Raw genomic sequence first — 16,559 nt, 5'->3', positions numbered from 1 at the left:
ATGATGAACTGTATGAACCTTCAGATAGACCCTTCAGTTCTGCCTTTTTAATATTTTTGCAACCTCTAGCCTTATATGCTGTTGCACACCGTGTTCCTTCCTGCCATGGTCTGATTATCATTATTGCTACCTTGCTCTTTTGCCTTGTCCTCAAACTTTGATCAATTATATCTTCCCTCGCATGATCACTCGCACCCCCCTCCCCAACTATTCAGTTTAAATCCCTCTATTGTCATAGTCATGCACTGGTCCCTCCATAGTTCAGGCGAAGTACAGCTCCCACTTTACCCAGTACTGGTACCAGTGCTCCACAAATCAAAACCCATTTCTCCAACATCAATCTTTGTACCATGCATTCAATTCTCCAATCTTATTCATTCTATGCCAATTTCCTTGTGGCTCCAGCAATAATCCAGAGGTCGCCACCATTTGAAGTTCTGCTTTTTAAATTTAGCCCCTAGCTGCTCATATTACCTAAGCAGAATCTCTTTCCTAGTCCAATTTATGTTCTTGATACCTACATGGACCACAAAAACAGGATCCTCCCACTGCAAGTTCCTCTTTAGCCCAGATGTCCCGAACACCGACACCGGGCAAGCAACAGTCTTCTGGTCTCTCATTTTCAGCTATAGAGAACTGTATCTATCCCCTGACTATACTGTCCCCTTCTCCCACTACATTTCTATTTATTCCTCTCACTTGAATAGCTTCTGTACCACAGTGCCATGGTCAGTTAGCTCATCCATCCTGTTTTCATCTCTCTCCCCCAAAGTCTTGCTGATTTAACCCCTCTCCTCAAAGTCTCACTTTTAAGCACAATTTGCCCTTACATCCGTGCTGGCTTTCCTTAACTAATCCATATTTACCAAGTGACTCTTAATTTTGTCCCACATTATCGTTCCTAGCAGCTTTCTCGTTGAGGTTAAACTAACTGGCCTATAGTTGTTGGTCTTATCCTTACACCCTTTTTTTGAACAAGGTTGTAACATTTGCAATTCTCCATTTCTCTGGACCACTCATGTATTCAAGCAAGATTAGAAAATTGCCAGTGCCTACGAAATTTCCACCCTTACTTCCTACAGTAGCTTTGAATGCATCACTCGTCTGGCCCTGGTGACTTATCTTTAATTACAGACAGTATCAATCCCCTATCAATTTTTAGCTCATCCAGTGTCTCAACTGTCTCCTCTTTCATTTGCACATGGGCAACATCTTACTAGAACTTCAAAATTCCCCCCCTCCTCCTCCAAGCATAGGTTTAGGATTTGCTGGAGTAGGTCATCTTGCGCTGAGTGTTATGAGTTGAGTTTTATGGTCACCCTTCAGCTCCAATTAATTTTGTGTCACAAATTGTTAGAAGTGCAAGATGATAATGGCCTGGCGAGGCTGACAGGGTATCTGGGACTTTGATGAATTGGTGTGTAGGCACCAACGGTCTATCTCCTTACAAATTGCATACAATATAAAACTAAAGCCATAAAATTAGTGAAAAAGAAAACACTTTATTTTCTCTTTTTGCATACACGAAACCATGATTCATCTCTCACTTCTGAGACATTTCTTTCCACATATAAAATTAATGTAACTTTCTGGAAACTGTCATAAAAAATAAACTCTAAAAATGTCAAAAACAGAAGTGAACATAAGAAAACAGAAGTACGAGAGCCTCAAAAATTCACTTAGTTGAAAGTCAACGGGTTCCATTCATACTTCAGGACCTTCACCACCAGGAATAAGCTGGAAAGTTTAAAGAATAATATAAGTAACTTAAGTGACTATTTAGCATCATCTCCATTATTTATTTCAAGTGATAAATTACAGGAATATACATTAACCCATCACCAGGTTTACAGAAGATGTTTCTATTTGCATGGCTAATGAGCTTGTATCTTGTTTAAGAAACTCTGCACATTTTCTACTAACATTTTCTTTTTTAACCAGTAAAAACGCTCATTTGGAAAAATAATAACAAATGTATGTCTGAAAAACAAGGGTAAATTAAACATTAATGAAACAGCATGGAGGAATAATGAAACAAGCAATTAACGCAGTGCTTCCCAAACCTTTTGATGTGACCCCAGTTTAATGCCTGACTTTGTATGACCCCAGAGTGAAAGCTGGTTTGGGGGAAGAAGTGTTGTTGAGCAGAGTGTTTGGGGGGGCAGGAGGGTTTAAAATGTCCTGAAAGCAAAGACCCTTTTTTTTGCAGGCTGTGGTTGGAGCAGCAATTGGGCCTCAGAACAAAAGATAAGTCACGCTCCTCAACAAAAATAAACAAAAACATTTAAAGGGGCCTCACAGCTATCGAAGCTCAGTCCTGGCTCCCACAATCTGTAACCTCATGACCCAACGTATCCCCCACTCTACCATTACCATCAATCCTGGTTCAATGAAGAATACAGGAGAACATGCCAGGGGCAGCACCAGGCATACCAAGAATGAGGTGTCAACCTGATGAAACTAACACAGGACTACTTCCATGCCAAACAGCAGAAGCAACATGCTAAGCAATCCCACAACCAATGGATCAGATCTAAGTTCTGCAGTCTTGCCACATCCAGTCATGGTGGTGGACAACCAAGCAACTAACTGGAAGCAGTGGCTCCACAAATATCCCATCCTCAATAATGGGGGAGCCCAGAACTTCACTGCAAAAGACAAGGCTGAAGCATTTGCAACCGTTTAGAGCCAGAAGTGCCAAGTGTATGATTCATCTCAGCCTCCTCCCGAGGACTCCAACATCACAGATGCCAGTCTTTAGCTAATTCAATTCACTCTACATGATATTAAGCAGTGGCTGAAAGCACTGGATACTGCATAGGCTATGGACTCCCAACAACAGTCCAGCAGTTGTATTGAAGACTTGTGCTCCAGAACTAGCCACGTCCTTTGCCAAGATGTTCCAGTAAAGCTGCAACACTGCCATCTACCTGGAAATGTGGAAAATTGCTCAGGTATGTCCCGTCCACAAAAAAGCAGGGCAAATCCAACTGGGCCAATTACTGCCCCATCAGTCCACCACTGATGATTGAGAAAGTAATGGAAGATGTCACCAACAATGCTATCAAATGGCACTTACTCAGCAAAAACATGCTCACAGATGCTCATTTTGGGTTCCACCTGTAAAGTTCGGTAATGCTAATAATTTTTAGGTTTTATGGGTGGTTTGAAGTAACAATGGATTTTACCTTGGCCACTTTTTAATCAGTTCAATTTGAGTTTCTGCTAATGGGACAGTTTATACTTAAGGTAGCTGTTTGCAAGGAACTGGTGTTGATGACTTAATGCCAAATGTTGATGCCAAAAAGTCTGGATTCAATTGTTTTAATTACATTATGCAATTGAAACCTTGTCAGCTTTAGGGAATAAAAAGGTTTGAGCTAAGCAGCTTGAACTTCGGACAATACCTTATCTTTAAGCAAAACCATGTGTTAAGTTGAATCAATTAAGCATATCTGAAGGGCAGAACATCTGTATTGGAGGAAAACCATCCTTGCCTGACATATTAGAAGTGTTATTGACATTTGTTCTTGATGGCTTTAGTATCCATGGGACTTGGGTTAAAATATGTTGATGTAAATGCTTACACTAGGTTGATTTATTGATAAGAGAATGTAACATTTGTACAACTGCTCTATATCTACAAGGATGTGTCATTTGTTCACAATGGAATGTACCTCTGGGGGCCCAGGAGATAAGGGATGGACATTTGACTTCAGTCTGTACGAATCTAGTTATGGAGGTGAGGACCCTCACCCTAAGCCAATGGATGAGGTTAATTTGGACTATTTCCAAATAAGCGATGAGGAACCGTCAGAAGTAGGGACAAAAGTTGGAAAATCAAAGTCTTTGCTGGCCTGGTTTTAGCCTGGCCTCAGTGGTATGATTCTTCTGAGGCACAGTTCAATGTAACATCACTTCAGAGATGGAAGAAGAAAGGTATTGCCTGTACTGGCAGCACTTGAGGGATGAGAATTTCCATGTCATCTTCACAGCTTTTTGTTCAGTATATGAAATACCTTGCTTAATAAATTCTACTTGATTTATAAATATTAGTTATTCATACCTTGTTAGGTCAGGCACAACTGAAGACCCCATTGTTAAAAATTAAGAATTCAGAATTAGGAAATTTTAATACCTCAAATCCCCTGAAACTTACACGCCAGGTTCATTCAGTTCCTGACCTCATTACAACCTTGGTCCAAACATGGGCAAAAGAGCTGAATTCCCTAGGTGAGGTGAGAATGACTGGCCTTGACATCAAGGCAGCATTTGACAGGGAGTGGCATCTAGGAGTCCTAGCAAAACTGGAGTCAATGGGAATTAGGGGTGGGAGGAAAACTTGCTGCTGTTTGAGGCATATCTAGCAAAAAGGAAGATGGTTGTTGGAAGTCAATCATCTCAGGCCTGGGACATTGCTGCAGGAGCTCCTCAGGGTAGTGTCCTAGACTCAATCTCTTCAGTTGCTTCATCAATGACCTTCCCTCCATCATAAGGTCAGAAGTGGGGATGCTCGCACAATGTTCAGCAACATTCGTGACTCCTTAGATACTGATGCAGTCCCTGGACAACATCTAGGCTTGGGCTGATAAGTGGCAAGTAACATTCACATCACACAAGTGCCAGACAATGACTATCTCCCCATGACAGTTAAGGCATTACCATTGCTGAATTCCCCCCATTGACCAGAAACTGAACTGGACTAGCCACATAAATAACTTAGCTACAAGAGCAGGTCAGAGGCTGGAAATTCTGTGGCAAGTAACTCACCCCCTGACTCCCAAAAGCCTGCCCACCATCTACAAGGTTCAAGCCAGGAGTGTAGCAGAATACTCTCCACTTGCCTGGAGCAGCTCCAACAACACTCAAGAAGCTTGACACCATCCAGCATAAAGCAGTCAGCTTGATTGGTACCCAATGGCCACCTTAAATGTTCACTCCCTCCACCACTGACACACAGTTGCAGCAGTGTATACCACCTACAGGATGCACTGCAGCAAATCACCAAGGTTCCTTCAACAGCATCTTCCAAACCCACAACCTTTACCACCTTAAAGGACAAGGGTAGCAGATGGATAGGAACACCACCATCTGCAAGTTCCCCTCCAAGTCACACCCCATCCTGACTTGGAACTATATGACCGTTCCTTCACTGTCGGTGGGTCAAAACCTGGACCTGCCTTCCTAACAGCATTGTTGGTGTACCTACACCACATGGCTTGCAGCGGTTCAAGGCAGCAGCTCACCATCACCTTCTCAAGGATAATCAGGAATGGGCAATATGCTGGCTAGCCAGCAACACCCACACCATGAAAGAATAAATAAAAACCTAATCAAATGCAAAGAGGATAAAATCGCTGGTGTCAACAAATTACATCCATGCATTTTTAAAGGGAATTTAGAAGAGACAATATCAAACATTTTATAATTTGTTAGAAAAAGGTGTAGTGCCAGAAGACTGAAGGATAGCTAATGTTACATCTACATTTAAAAGACAAAGAATATGCCCAGGAAAATATGCCCAGTTCAGCTTAACATTGGAAGTAGAAAAAAAGAATCATTACTAAAGGAGAAAACAGAAAAGCATCTAGAAACCAGAAATAAGTCAATAGTTTGCATGGATTTCAAAAAAGAAAGTTTTGCTTGATCAATTTCATTGTCTACTCTCTCTGATACTTCAAAAATTCAGAGATAATGCAGTAGATGCAATATATTGAGATTTTCAAAAGGCATTCAACACGATACCACAAAAATAGGTCGGATGTGCGCTCAGGGTCAAATGGAGTGGATAGCTAACTGGCTGTAAGACAAAAAGCGTAGAGATAAAGGGTAACTATTGAAACTAGCAGAAGGTGGGAAGTGGGGTCCCACGTTGGTCGGTGCTGGGTCCACTCGACCACAATTTATATCAGCAACTGAGGCTTTGGAGTGCGAACCTGAACAAAGTCTTGGGAGTTTGGTGAGTTGAGGGAGTTCAGTGAGGGGGGGGTGGAGTGCTCCTTTCCTTTTTCTAGCTTTTTCACTCTAGGAACTAGTTCTTGCTCTACTACAGAGGAAGAAGGAAGCTTTTTGGTGAGTATCTGATAGGTATGTGGTGAGTGGTTAAGATCTATTCTATTGCTAAGGTTTAAAATAGTACAGGAATTTGTTGCAATTAGTAGACTACATAAGATAAATAATTCAATAAAATAATTAGTTAATTAAAACACAAGGATGGGCGAACAGGTGATGTGTCAAGGCTGCAGCATGTGGGAGCTTCTGGATACCAGTATGATCCAAGGAAAACACATCTGTAATAAGTGTCTGCAGCTTGAGGAGGTTTGGCTCAGAGTTATTGAGCTGGAGGCTGAGCTGCAGATACAGCGACACATCAGGGATGGGGAATGTTACCTAGACACTCTGTACAAGGAGGCAATCACACCCCTTAGGGTAGGGTCTTCTGATTTGGAAGGTGGTCAGGGACAAGAGGATGTGACTGCAGCTGAGGCAGGTAAGACGACCCAGCGGGAAGAAGTGCAGGAGTGGCAGCCTCTGCAATTGTCCAATAGGTTTAAGATTCTCTCAGCTTGTTTAGATGAGAGTGGAGGCTACAGGGTGGATGAGCTGACTGACCGTGGCACTGTGGCACAGGAAGCCATTCAAGTGAGGGGAGCAAAAAGGAATGTAGTGGTCGTGGGGGGACAGTATAGTGAGGGGGATTGACACTGTTCTCTGCAGCAAACAGTAAAAGCTGTGTTGTCTGCCCAATGCCTGGGTTTGGGACATTTGCTTGGAGCTGGAGAGGAACTTGCAATGAGAGGGGGAGGGTCCAGTCGTCATGGTCCATGTAGGTGCCAACAACATAGGCAAGTCGAGGAAGGTGATTCTGCATAGCCAGTATGGGGAGCTAGGCAACAAATTAAGTAGCAGAACCTCAAAGTAATAATCTCTGGATTATTACCTGAGCTACGTGCAAAGTGACACAGGGCAAATAAGATTACAGAGGTGAATGCGTGGCTCAAAGGCTGTGCGGTGGTCCAGCTTGTGGGGCACTGGCATCAGTACTGGAGAAAGCGAGGGTTGTACCATTGGGATAGTCTACACCTGGGTTGTGCTGGGGCCAGTGTTCTAGCCAGCTACATAACTAGGGAAGAAAAGAGGGCTTTAAACTAAACAAGGTGGGGGTGAGGGATTAAGCTTGGGTAGATGTAGCAAATCAAGGTGTAGAATCAAGGCGGTAGAGAAAAATAATAATATGGGAAATGTGTGTCAGAGAAAAAAACCTAAGGATACACCAGTCAAGCCTTATAAAGCTAACAAAAAGACAAAACTAAAGGCTCTGTATCTGAATGTGTGTAGTATTCATAAAGTAAATCAATTCATAGTGCACAAGGATGCCATTGGCGCAATAAGTGGAGATGACCCTGTTTCAGGAGATCAGGATATAGAATTGGTTTGGGTGGAGATGAGGAATAATAGGGGAAAGAAGCCACCAGTTGGAGCAGTTTACTGGCACCCTAACAGTAACCACAATGTAGGACAAAGTATACAAGAAGAAATATTGGATTCTTGTGATAAAGGAACCGCAATAATTATGGGTGAATTTAATCACATATAAACTGGAAAAATCAGATTGGCAGCAGCAGTCTGAATGAGGAGTTCACAAAATGCTTTCAAGATACTTTCTCAAAGCAGCACGTTCCGGAACCAACCAGAGAGCAGGTTATATGAGACTTGGTATTGTATAATATGACAGGGTTAGTTAATGATCTCAGAGTAAAGGCAGCCCTAGATGGCAGCGACATTATTACTGAATTTTACATTCAGTTTGAAAGGACGAAGAGTGGGTCTAAGATGAGTATTTTAAACTTAAATAAGGGCAACTATGTGGACACGAAAGCTGAGCTAGCTGAAGTTAACTGGGTAACTAGGCTGGGAGATAGATCAATAGAGAAGCTATGGCAGACATTTAAGGGGATATTTCAGAATACTCAGTATATAGTCCTACTATAAAGAAAAATTCTAAGGGGAGGACCCGCCATTTCTGGTTAACTAAAGTAGTTAAGCATCAAATTTAAGGAAAAAATAACTGCACAAAGACAAGTGGCAGGTCATTTGATTGGTCAGAATATAAAGAACGGCAGAGAATGACTAAAAGATTAATCAGGAGAAAGAAATGAGAACATGAGAAGCTAGTTAGAAATTTAAAAAGAGATAGCAAAAGTTTCTACAGGTATTTAAAGTATTTAAAAAGGAAGAGTAAGTGAGTGTTGGTCCTCTAGAGGGCGACAGTGGGGAATTAATAGTAGATAATAAGGAAATGGCAGATGAAATTAACAAATATTTTGCTTCTGTCTTCACTATAGGAGATATAAAATACATTCCAGTAATTGCTGTAAGTCAGTAGGTGGAAGGGAGAGGGGAACTTCATGAAATTACAATCACTAGGGAAGTGGTACTAAACATCCTGAAGAAGCTGCGGACTGACAAGTCTCCAGGTCCTGGCGGACTTCATCCCAATGTCATAAGAGGTGGCAAGAGCAGATGCGTTGGTGCTAATTTTTAAAAATTTGCCAGATTCTGGAAAGGTTCCATCAGACTGAAAAGTAGCAAATATAACCCCTCTATTCAAGAAAGGAGGGAGGCAGAAAATAGGAAACTACAGACCAGTTAGCTTGACGTCAGTTGTGGAGAACTTCTTTGAATTGATCATCAATGAGGTTATAACTGAGCGCTTAAAATTCAAGGTAATCAGCAAGAGTCAGCATGGCTGTGAGAAAAGGAAGTCATGCTTAACCAATTTATTGGATTCTCTGAAGGAGTAACATGCGCCATGGATAAAGGGGAGCCTATAGACATACTGTACTTGGATTTCCACAAAGCATTTGATAAAGTGCCACATCAAAGGTTATTGCGGAAAACAAAAGCTCGTGGCATAGGGGCTAACACATTAGCATGGACAGACAAATTTGTTGGCTGGCTGAAAAGAGAGAGCATGCATAAATGGGTCATTTTCTGATTGGCAGCATAAGACAGGTGTGTGTTGGGGCCTAATTTTTTTACAATTTATATCAATGACTTAGTTGAGGGGAGCGAAGGCATGATCGGTAAATTTGCAGATACACAGGCATAGGTAGAAAAGTATGTTGTTAAGAGGGCACTTGGGGAGAGCTAACAAGGCAGGGGATTACAGTATGAATGTTAGGACCCTAGAAAGTACTGAATCCATAGATCCCTGAAGGTAGCAGGGCAGGTAGATAAGCTGGTTAAGGTGGCATATGGGATACTTGTATTCTATGCTTCAGCTAATAAAGGCAAGAGTAGGGAGGTTATGCTGGAACCACATACAACGCTGGTTAGGCCACAACTGGAGTACTGCATGCAGTTCTGGTCACCACATTACAGGAAGGATGTGATTGCACTGGACAGGGTGCACAGGATATTTACCAGGATGCTGCCTGGGCTGGAGGGTCTGAGCTATGAGAAAACATTGGATGGGCTGGGGTTATTTTCCTTGGAGCAGCAAAGGTTGAGAGGGGACCTGATAGAGATGTATAAGGTTATGAGGGGCATAGATAGGGTGGATAGGTAGACGCTTTTTTCATTGGTAGAAGGGTCAGTATCCAGGGGGCATAGATTTAAGGTAAGAGGTAGAAGGCTAAGAAGGGAGTTGAGGAGAAATTTTTTCACCCAGAGGGTGGTGGGAGTCTGGAACTCACTGCCTGAAAGGGTGGTAGAGTCAGAAACTCTCGTAACACTTAAGTGGTATTTAGATATTCACTTGCGTTGTCGTAGCCTCCAGGGTTATAGGATTAGTGTATGGCCTCCTTCTGTGCTGTAAATGTCTATGAGTCATAAGGGGATAGCAGACAGATATAAGTAGGTTGACTGGGCAAAAATTTGGCAGATTGAGTGCAATGTGCGAAAATGTTAAGTTGCCCATTTTGGCAGGAAGAATGTAAAAGCAGAGGGATCTAGGTGTTCTGGTGCATGAGTCACAAAAAGTTAGTCTCCTGGTGCAGCAAGTAATTAAGAAGGTTAATGGAATGCTATCCATTATTACGAGAGGAATTGAACATAAAAATAAGGATGTTATGCTCCAGCTTTACAGGGCACTGGTGCGACCAGATCTCAAAGTGTGCGCAGTTTTGGTTTCCTTATTTAAGGATGCATGTAAATGCATTGGAGGCAGTTCAGAGGAGGTTTACTAGATTGATACATGGAATGAGGAAAGGCTGGTCAGACTGGGCTTGCTTCCAGCGGAGTTTAGAAGAGTGAGAGATAATTTGATTGAAGTATACAAGATCCTGAATAGTGTCAACAAGTTGGATGTGGAAAGCATGTTTTTTCTTGTGGGTGAGTCCAGAACTAGGGGTCACTATTTTAATATTAAGGGTCACCCTTTTAGGCTAGACTACCAGTCACATATCACTTGGAAAATAAGAATCTAAACGGGGAGAGGAGCAGAGGGATCTGGGAGTACAAATACAGAAATCACAAAGTCATCGATAATCACAAGTCACAAAGGTTGGTAAGGCCATCAAAAAAAAAACATTTCTTTCTAAAGGAATAGAATTGAAAAGCCCAAGTTAAACTTTTTGATTTATTAACTCACAGGATGTGGGTTTCGCTGGCTGGGCCAGCATTAATTGCCCATCCCTAGTTGCCTTGAGAAGGTGGTGGTGAGCTGCCTTCTTGAACCGCTGCAGTCCATGTGGTGTAGATACAACCACAGTGCTGTTAAGAAGGGAGTTCCGGGATTTTGACCCAGCAACAGTGAAGGAACGGCAATATATTTCCAAGTCAGGATGGTGAGTGACTTGGAGGGAACTTCCTGGTGGTGGTGTTCCCATCTACCTGCTGCCCTTGTCCTTCTAGATGGTAGTGGTCGTGGGTTTGGAAGGTGCTGTCTAAGAAGGCTTGGTCAATTCCTGTAGTGCATCTTGTAGATGGTACACACTGCTGCTTCTGTGTATCGGCAGTGGAGTGAGTGAATGTTTGAGGATAGGGTGCCAATCAAGCAGGCTTTGCCCTGGATGGTGTCAAGTTTCTTGAGTGTTGTGGGACCTACACTCATCCAAGCGAGTAGGGAGTATTTCATCACACTCCTGACTTGTGCCTTGTAGGTGGTGGATAGGTTTTGGGGAGTCAGGAGGCGAGTTACTTGTCACAAGATTCCTAGCCTATGACCTGCTCTTGTAGCCACAATATTTATATGGCCAGTTCAGTTCAGTTTCTGGTCAATGGTAACCCTCATAGTGGGGGATTCAGTGACGGTAATGCCTTGAACATCAAGGAACGATGGTTAGATTCTCTCTAGTTGGAGATGTTCATTGCCTGGCACTTGTGTGGTGCGAATGTTACTTGCCATTTGTCAACCCAAGCCTGGATATTGTCCAAGTCTTGCTGCATTATGACATGGACTGCTTCAGTGTCTGAGAAGTCACGAAGCGTGAACATTGTGCAATCATCAGTGAACATCCCCACTTCTGATCTTATGTTGGAAGGAAGGTCATTGATGTAACAGCTGTAGATGGTTAAGCCTAGGACACTACCCTGAGGAACTCCTGCAGTAACGTCCTGGAGCTGAGATGACTGACCTCCAACAACCTTGGTTAGACATCACTTGGGGAGTACCATGTACAGTAATATAAAAAGGATTTAGAGGCACTGGAGAGGGTTCACAAATTATGAGGAGAGTTCAAGAAAATAATTGAAAGGACTGTGAGGAGAAGCGAGAAGGTTGAATGGTGACTTAATAGAGGTCTTATAATTGTGAAATGCATTGATAGACAGTGTTTCCACTTGTGGGAAGAGCAAAACTAGAGGCTGTTACTATAAGATAGACACCAAGAAATCAAATAAGGAAGAAAGAACCTTCTTTATCCAAAGAGTGATCAAAACATGGAACTCACTACCACAGAGAATTCTTCAGGTGCACAGCATAGATGCACTTAAGCTAGACAAACTTACAATCAAGGAAGAAAGAGAGAATTATGCTGATGGAGAGCTAGATGAGATGGGAAGCAGCATGAGTGCAATAGAAATAGCACCACGGACTTGTTCGGCCAAATGGTATCTACAGCACAGAAACATGCCATGTAATTTTGTCTTCAGATAATATTACTGTGATCTAAACATCCCAAACTGACTCATGAAAATAGTGATTTAAATTCACTAAGTATGTACTCGGTTAACCAAAAGAAAAATGGAGCCTGAAAATCTGCCAAATTGTAACTTCAATCTGACTGCTCCATACTGTACACATTATTCAACAATAAAATGGTAATATAAACAAGGTAGTTGGAAGAATAGATTTTCTCTGCTGCATTCCTGCTTCTCTCTGCCCAAAAAGCAGAAAGAGCTTTCAAAATCCTGACCAAATCTTCTTGCAATTTTGTTACCACCATCTGGATTCAACCACTTACCATCGTTATGTTGTTTCCATTCAATAAGATTTGGTCCAGTTTTGTGATTCTTCTGCCTTCTGGTGTGATCTCACTGTAGAGGAGCAAGAATGAGAAGCACTAACTAAACAGTTTAACAGCTACAACCCAGAATACTCTACACTGAAGAGGCAGATGGCATATTAAAATGAAAGGATATAAACCTTCATTAATGTTGAGTATACTAAGGGAATTGATGGCTTGTTTGTGTCAGTATCAGTATTGATATTATTTAATTGGCATACAGAATAAGCAGTATTCCCCATGGGGGAGTTGGGTGTCCACAGAATAGTACAAATTCTAAAAACTTATATAAAAGGAGAGCCCAAGCCATTTCCAAATCAGTGGTTGTTGTACAAGTTTAAATTGTTTGACCAATTTACTGAGAAACTAAAACAAAACTAATAAATAAAACTAGTTCAGCTACTAAAGCTCTGAAAGATACTTTTTTCTGAAGTCTTTGATTAAGACTTATCTAGAGATCTTTCAAAAGATTAAAAATAAAATTCTTGGAATTGAGCTCTGCAGTCAGTGGAGAATTAAGGCCAAACGTTCTAGCATGTGCCAGTCACTCGTTCCTATTCTTTCTGCTATTGAAATTTAACCTAGAAATATTGTCACTTAGACAAGGATGTATTTAGAAAAAAACTTACAATTCTGTAACATCTTCAAGCACCATGTCCAAGGATTAGAGTTAAGAAATGCATATTCTGCAGTAAATAAAAGTCAGATCCTGGAAGTTCAGGGTACCCACAGTTTTCAGATTTTTATTGAACAGATTAAGAAAGCTACTGAAATGTTAAAAATGGCTACATGAGCAGAGGAATGAGTGTCAAATCCACTAGCGCCTATAAATACAATAAACTAAACTGAGGATTGCGATGGAATACTCTAGTCATATGGATGGGTGCATCCAACACAACTAAGTGAAGTTTGAATTTCTGCTACATTCATTTTACACATGCTTGTTTATTGATCTCGATTTTTTTTTTCAAAGAAAGCCTATCCATCTGGACGAGAGCACCATTTTCCACATCTGTCAACTGGAGTAGATAGCCAATATTCTTAATCTCCAACATCCTAACCAATTCCCTATCTATGCCAACAAATTGCTCCAATCCATCTACTCAATTTTGTTAAGCCTATTACGTGGAATCTTGTTGAATGCCTTCTGGAAATCCATATAAATGAAATCCAATAGATACTCCTTATTTACCAAGCTTCTCTTTCTTGAAAAATTTAACAAGATTTGTTAGACATGACCCTTCACAAATCCATGTTCGCTGTGATTACCACATTTTTCCCAAATGATCACTCTGTACAGAACAACAGATTTTAGTAACTTCCTCAACTGATTTTAGATTAATAGTCTATAATTTCTTTGTTCTCTCCAACCATTCTTAAATAATGGAATAACAGTGGATTCGGATAAAACAATGAATTAAATAATTATACCTTTTAAAAAGGATACCTCAAATGCCTATGAGTTTCAAGAGGTACAGACAAGAATCAAATATGCCTGACCTGCCTGCCATGTAAATATTGCATCAAGCTAAACAGGCTTAAAATGTGAAAATATAAGATCACGAGATATGTAGCTTGATAGATATCCCACGGCTTTGTTTATTTGAGGGAAAACCTATGCACACCCAGAAGAGATAGGAAGAGCTCAGGTCGAGTCCATTGGGTTGAGACCTTACTCACCCTGTACTAATATTTATAATTAATATACATTTTCGCAAAATGATAAACACTGAAATCATAAAACCTTCAGCATCATAGAAATTTACAGCATTGCAGGAGGCCATTTGATCCATCATGTCCACACTGGCTGACAAGTAGGTCACAAGAGTTCAAGTCCAAACAAGCACTTTTTAAATGATGAGGATTTCTGCTTCTATCACTCCTTTCAGGCAGTGAATTGCATATTCCCACCACCCTCTGGGTGAAAACCATTCCTCTTGAATCCCTCTAAGCCAACTTCTTACCCTAAATCTATGCTCCTGGTTATAGACCCTCAACCAAAAGGATCAGAGCATTCCTATACACTAACTAGACTGCTCAATTTGGTCCCCCTCAGCCTCATCTGTTCCAAAGGAAACAACCCCACTCTATCAAATCCTTCCTCTCAACTAATATTCAGTCCAAGCTACAACTTGTCAAATCTCCTTATACCCTCTCTCATGCAATCACATCTTTGTGATTGTGCAATGACCAGAACTTCATGCAGTGCCCCAGCTGTAGCCTAACAAGTGTTTTATACAGTTCCAGCATAACCTCCCACCTCTTACATTCTATGCCTTGGCTAATAAAGGCAAAAATCCTGCATGCCTTCGTAACAACCTCATCTACCCATCCAGCCAGCTTCTGCAATCTGTGGACACTTCTCTACACTTCTCAGTATCCGACTATATTTTGTGCATTCCCTTGCCTTTCTAGACTTCCCCAAATGCGTGACATCTCACTTTTCTCAATTGAACTCCATTTGCTTCTGTGTCAGTTAGTTGAACTAGTCAGCTGAAGGACCAAGTGTGAATACACTTGCAAATCCCAAAATCGTCCATCAAGCAGGACATTTTGACATAGAAATGTCAAATAAAAGGATACTGACAAAATCATCAAAACCCAGCAGTGTTCCTACAATCTCCTTGTCATTTTTCATAACAATATGAATTCGCGAACCAATGCATTTGTCCACCAGCTCTGGAATAGAAGAAAAATTAGTTTGTAGATAGTTTAAAAAAAGGGGAATTAAAATATAGTAGTCAAATTGATGCAAGTTAACCAAAAAGCACAAACTCTGCTCGCCTATTTAGGGAGCTGGAGTCTAATCGCATTTCCATTCAAAGGGCCCCACGATTTCTATCCAATAAATAATACACTCCCTTCCACTTCACCGCACCTTAACATCTGCCTGTTCCCTTTTCAATCCATCCTCCAGGTCTCACCCTCCCCTTTTCCCTGCTTCCACCTCCTCCACAACCTCCATTTCCCTTCCCTTCCACCCACCCTGCCTGCCTGCCACCTTCCTTTCCCCATTAGCCCCTCACCATCTTCCTCTATCTCTCCGTCACTCATTTCCTTCCAACTAGGTCCCTCACCTTCATCCTTCCCCCCATCCTCATCCTCCACATAGCTCCTTAATCCCACTTTTCCTTCCCCTCACCCTCCATCTCCTTTCTCCTCCACCTCTTTCCCCAATCCTTCCTCCCTTTTTCCGCACTCCTCCTCTCCCTTTCAACCCTTTGCCTGCAGCCTTTGCCACCCCCCCCACTTCCTCACCTTCACCCTGGCCCCACCATTCACTAGCCCCCAACCCAACACTCACCCTTCCCATTCACCCTCATCACCATTGCACCCATCCCCCTCATTTCTCATTTTCCCCCACCCCATTGCTTCCTGTCGACATTTCACCCAACCCCTACCACATTCCTTCCTAAAACCCCACCCCATCAATTTCACCCATCCCCTACTACCCCGCTTACCCAATTTTTAAAAATTCCACTCATCGCCACCACCATTTCTCCAACATTCAAATTCAAAGCTCCACCCCCTACCTCTCACATTCCACTAATCCTTCTCTTCACTCATCCCCCACCACCACCACCTCCCCATTACACCCCACTACTCCCCCAAAGCGCTCAGCATTTTACCCCACTTCAGTCAACTCCGCTCGCCCTCTCCTATCCCACCGCTTTACCAGGGGCGAAAGGACGGATGCCGCCCTCCCGGAATTGGTTTGATTTTGGGCCCTGGCTCGGTGCTCTTGCCTCCCGCTCTCCGGTTCTTACCCAGTGGCAGTAACTGAGACGGGTTAGTGGAGTTCAGCGCCATCTTCACACTGAGCAGCGCGTTCGCGCATGCGCTCAACATAAACAGCGTCGTCCAATCGGAGATCGCTCAGTGTACGTGCGCGATGGCGTCATAGCATCAATACAGCCAATCAGTGATTGCTGGGGCGGGGCTCAATGAGGGCCGAAGGAGGGACCAGAGAGGGAAAGGGCCGTATGAGGGGATCTAGAGAAATAGAGGCTGGAGGGAGAGGGCCGTATGAGGAGGAAAGGCTGGAGAAGGGGGTTTGCAGGAGGTAAGGCTGTAGGAGCTGGGACCGGAGGGTGAGGCGGAGGCAGGGGG

The 16,559-nt window shown here is 42.4% G+C and overlaps 1 protein-coding gene across 2 annotated transcripts; it reads right to left on the bottom strand.

The window, feature by feature from the left end:
• Positions 1-1,490: 1,490 nt before the first annotated feature.
• lsm5 (LSM5 homolog, U6 small nuclear RNA and mRNA degradation associated) lies at positions 1,491-16,300 on the bottom strand. Of its 2 annotated transcripts, none has more exons than XM_078540079.1 (5): positions 16,217-16,300; positions 15,033-15,128; positions 13,079-13,135; positions 12,408-12,480; positions 1,491-1,737 (listed from the first exon to the last, which is right to left on the bottom strand). In XM_078540079.1, the coding sequence occupies exons 1-4, from the start codon at positions 16,296-16,298 to the stop codon at positions 12,428-12,430; spliced, it is 288 nt and encodes a 95-aa protein (XP_078396205.1). In that variant the 5' UTR covers positions 16,299-16,300; the 3' UTR covers positions 1,491-1,737; positions 12,408-12,427. The 2 variants fall into 2 exon arrangements, with proteins under 2 accessions (XP_078396205.1, XP_078396204.1); XM_078540078.1 differs by having other exon boundaries at positions 13,079-13,106.
• Positions 16,301-16,559: the final 259 nt, after the last annotated feature.

This window comes from Cetorhinus maximus, chromosome 4 (genome assembly GCF_964194155.1).
Source record: "Cetorhinus maximus chromosome 4, sCetMax3.hap1.1, whole genome shotgun sequence".
NCBI lineage: Eukaryota > Metazoa > Chordata > Chondrichthyes > Lamniformes > Cetorhinidae > Cetorhinus > Cetorhinus maximus.
This window is presented reverse-complemented; position numbering and strand designations above follow the sequence as displayed.

Bases quoted from the DNA above. Each gene is read 5' to 3' on its own strand.
- lsm5 (XM_078540078.1), bottom strand. From the start codon at position 16,298: ATGTTGAGCGCATGCGCGAACGCGCTGCTCAGTGTGAAGATGGCGCTG. The intron at 13,107-15,032 runs GTATCCTTTTAT...TCTAATCCTTGG, and splicing joins GGGTTTTGATGATTTTGTCA to ACATGGTGCTTGAAGATGTT. The intron at 12,481-13,078 runs GTAAGTTTTTTT...GCTCCTCTACAG, and splicing joins CTTGAAGATGTTACAGAATT to TGAGATCACACCAGAAGGCA.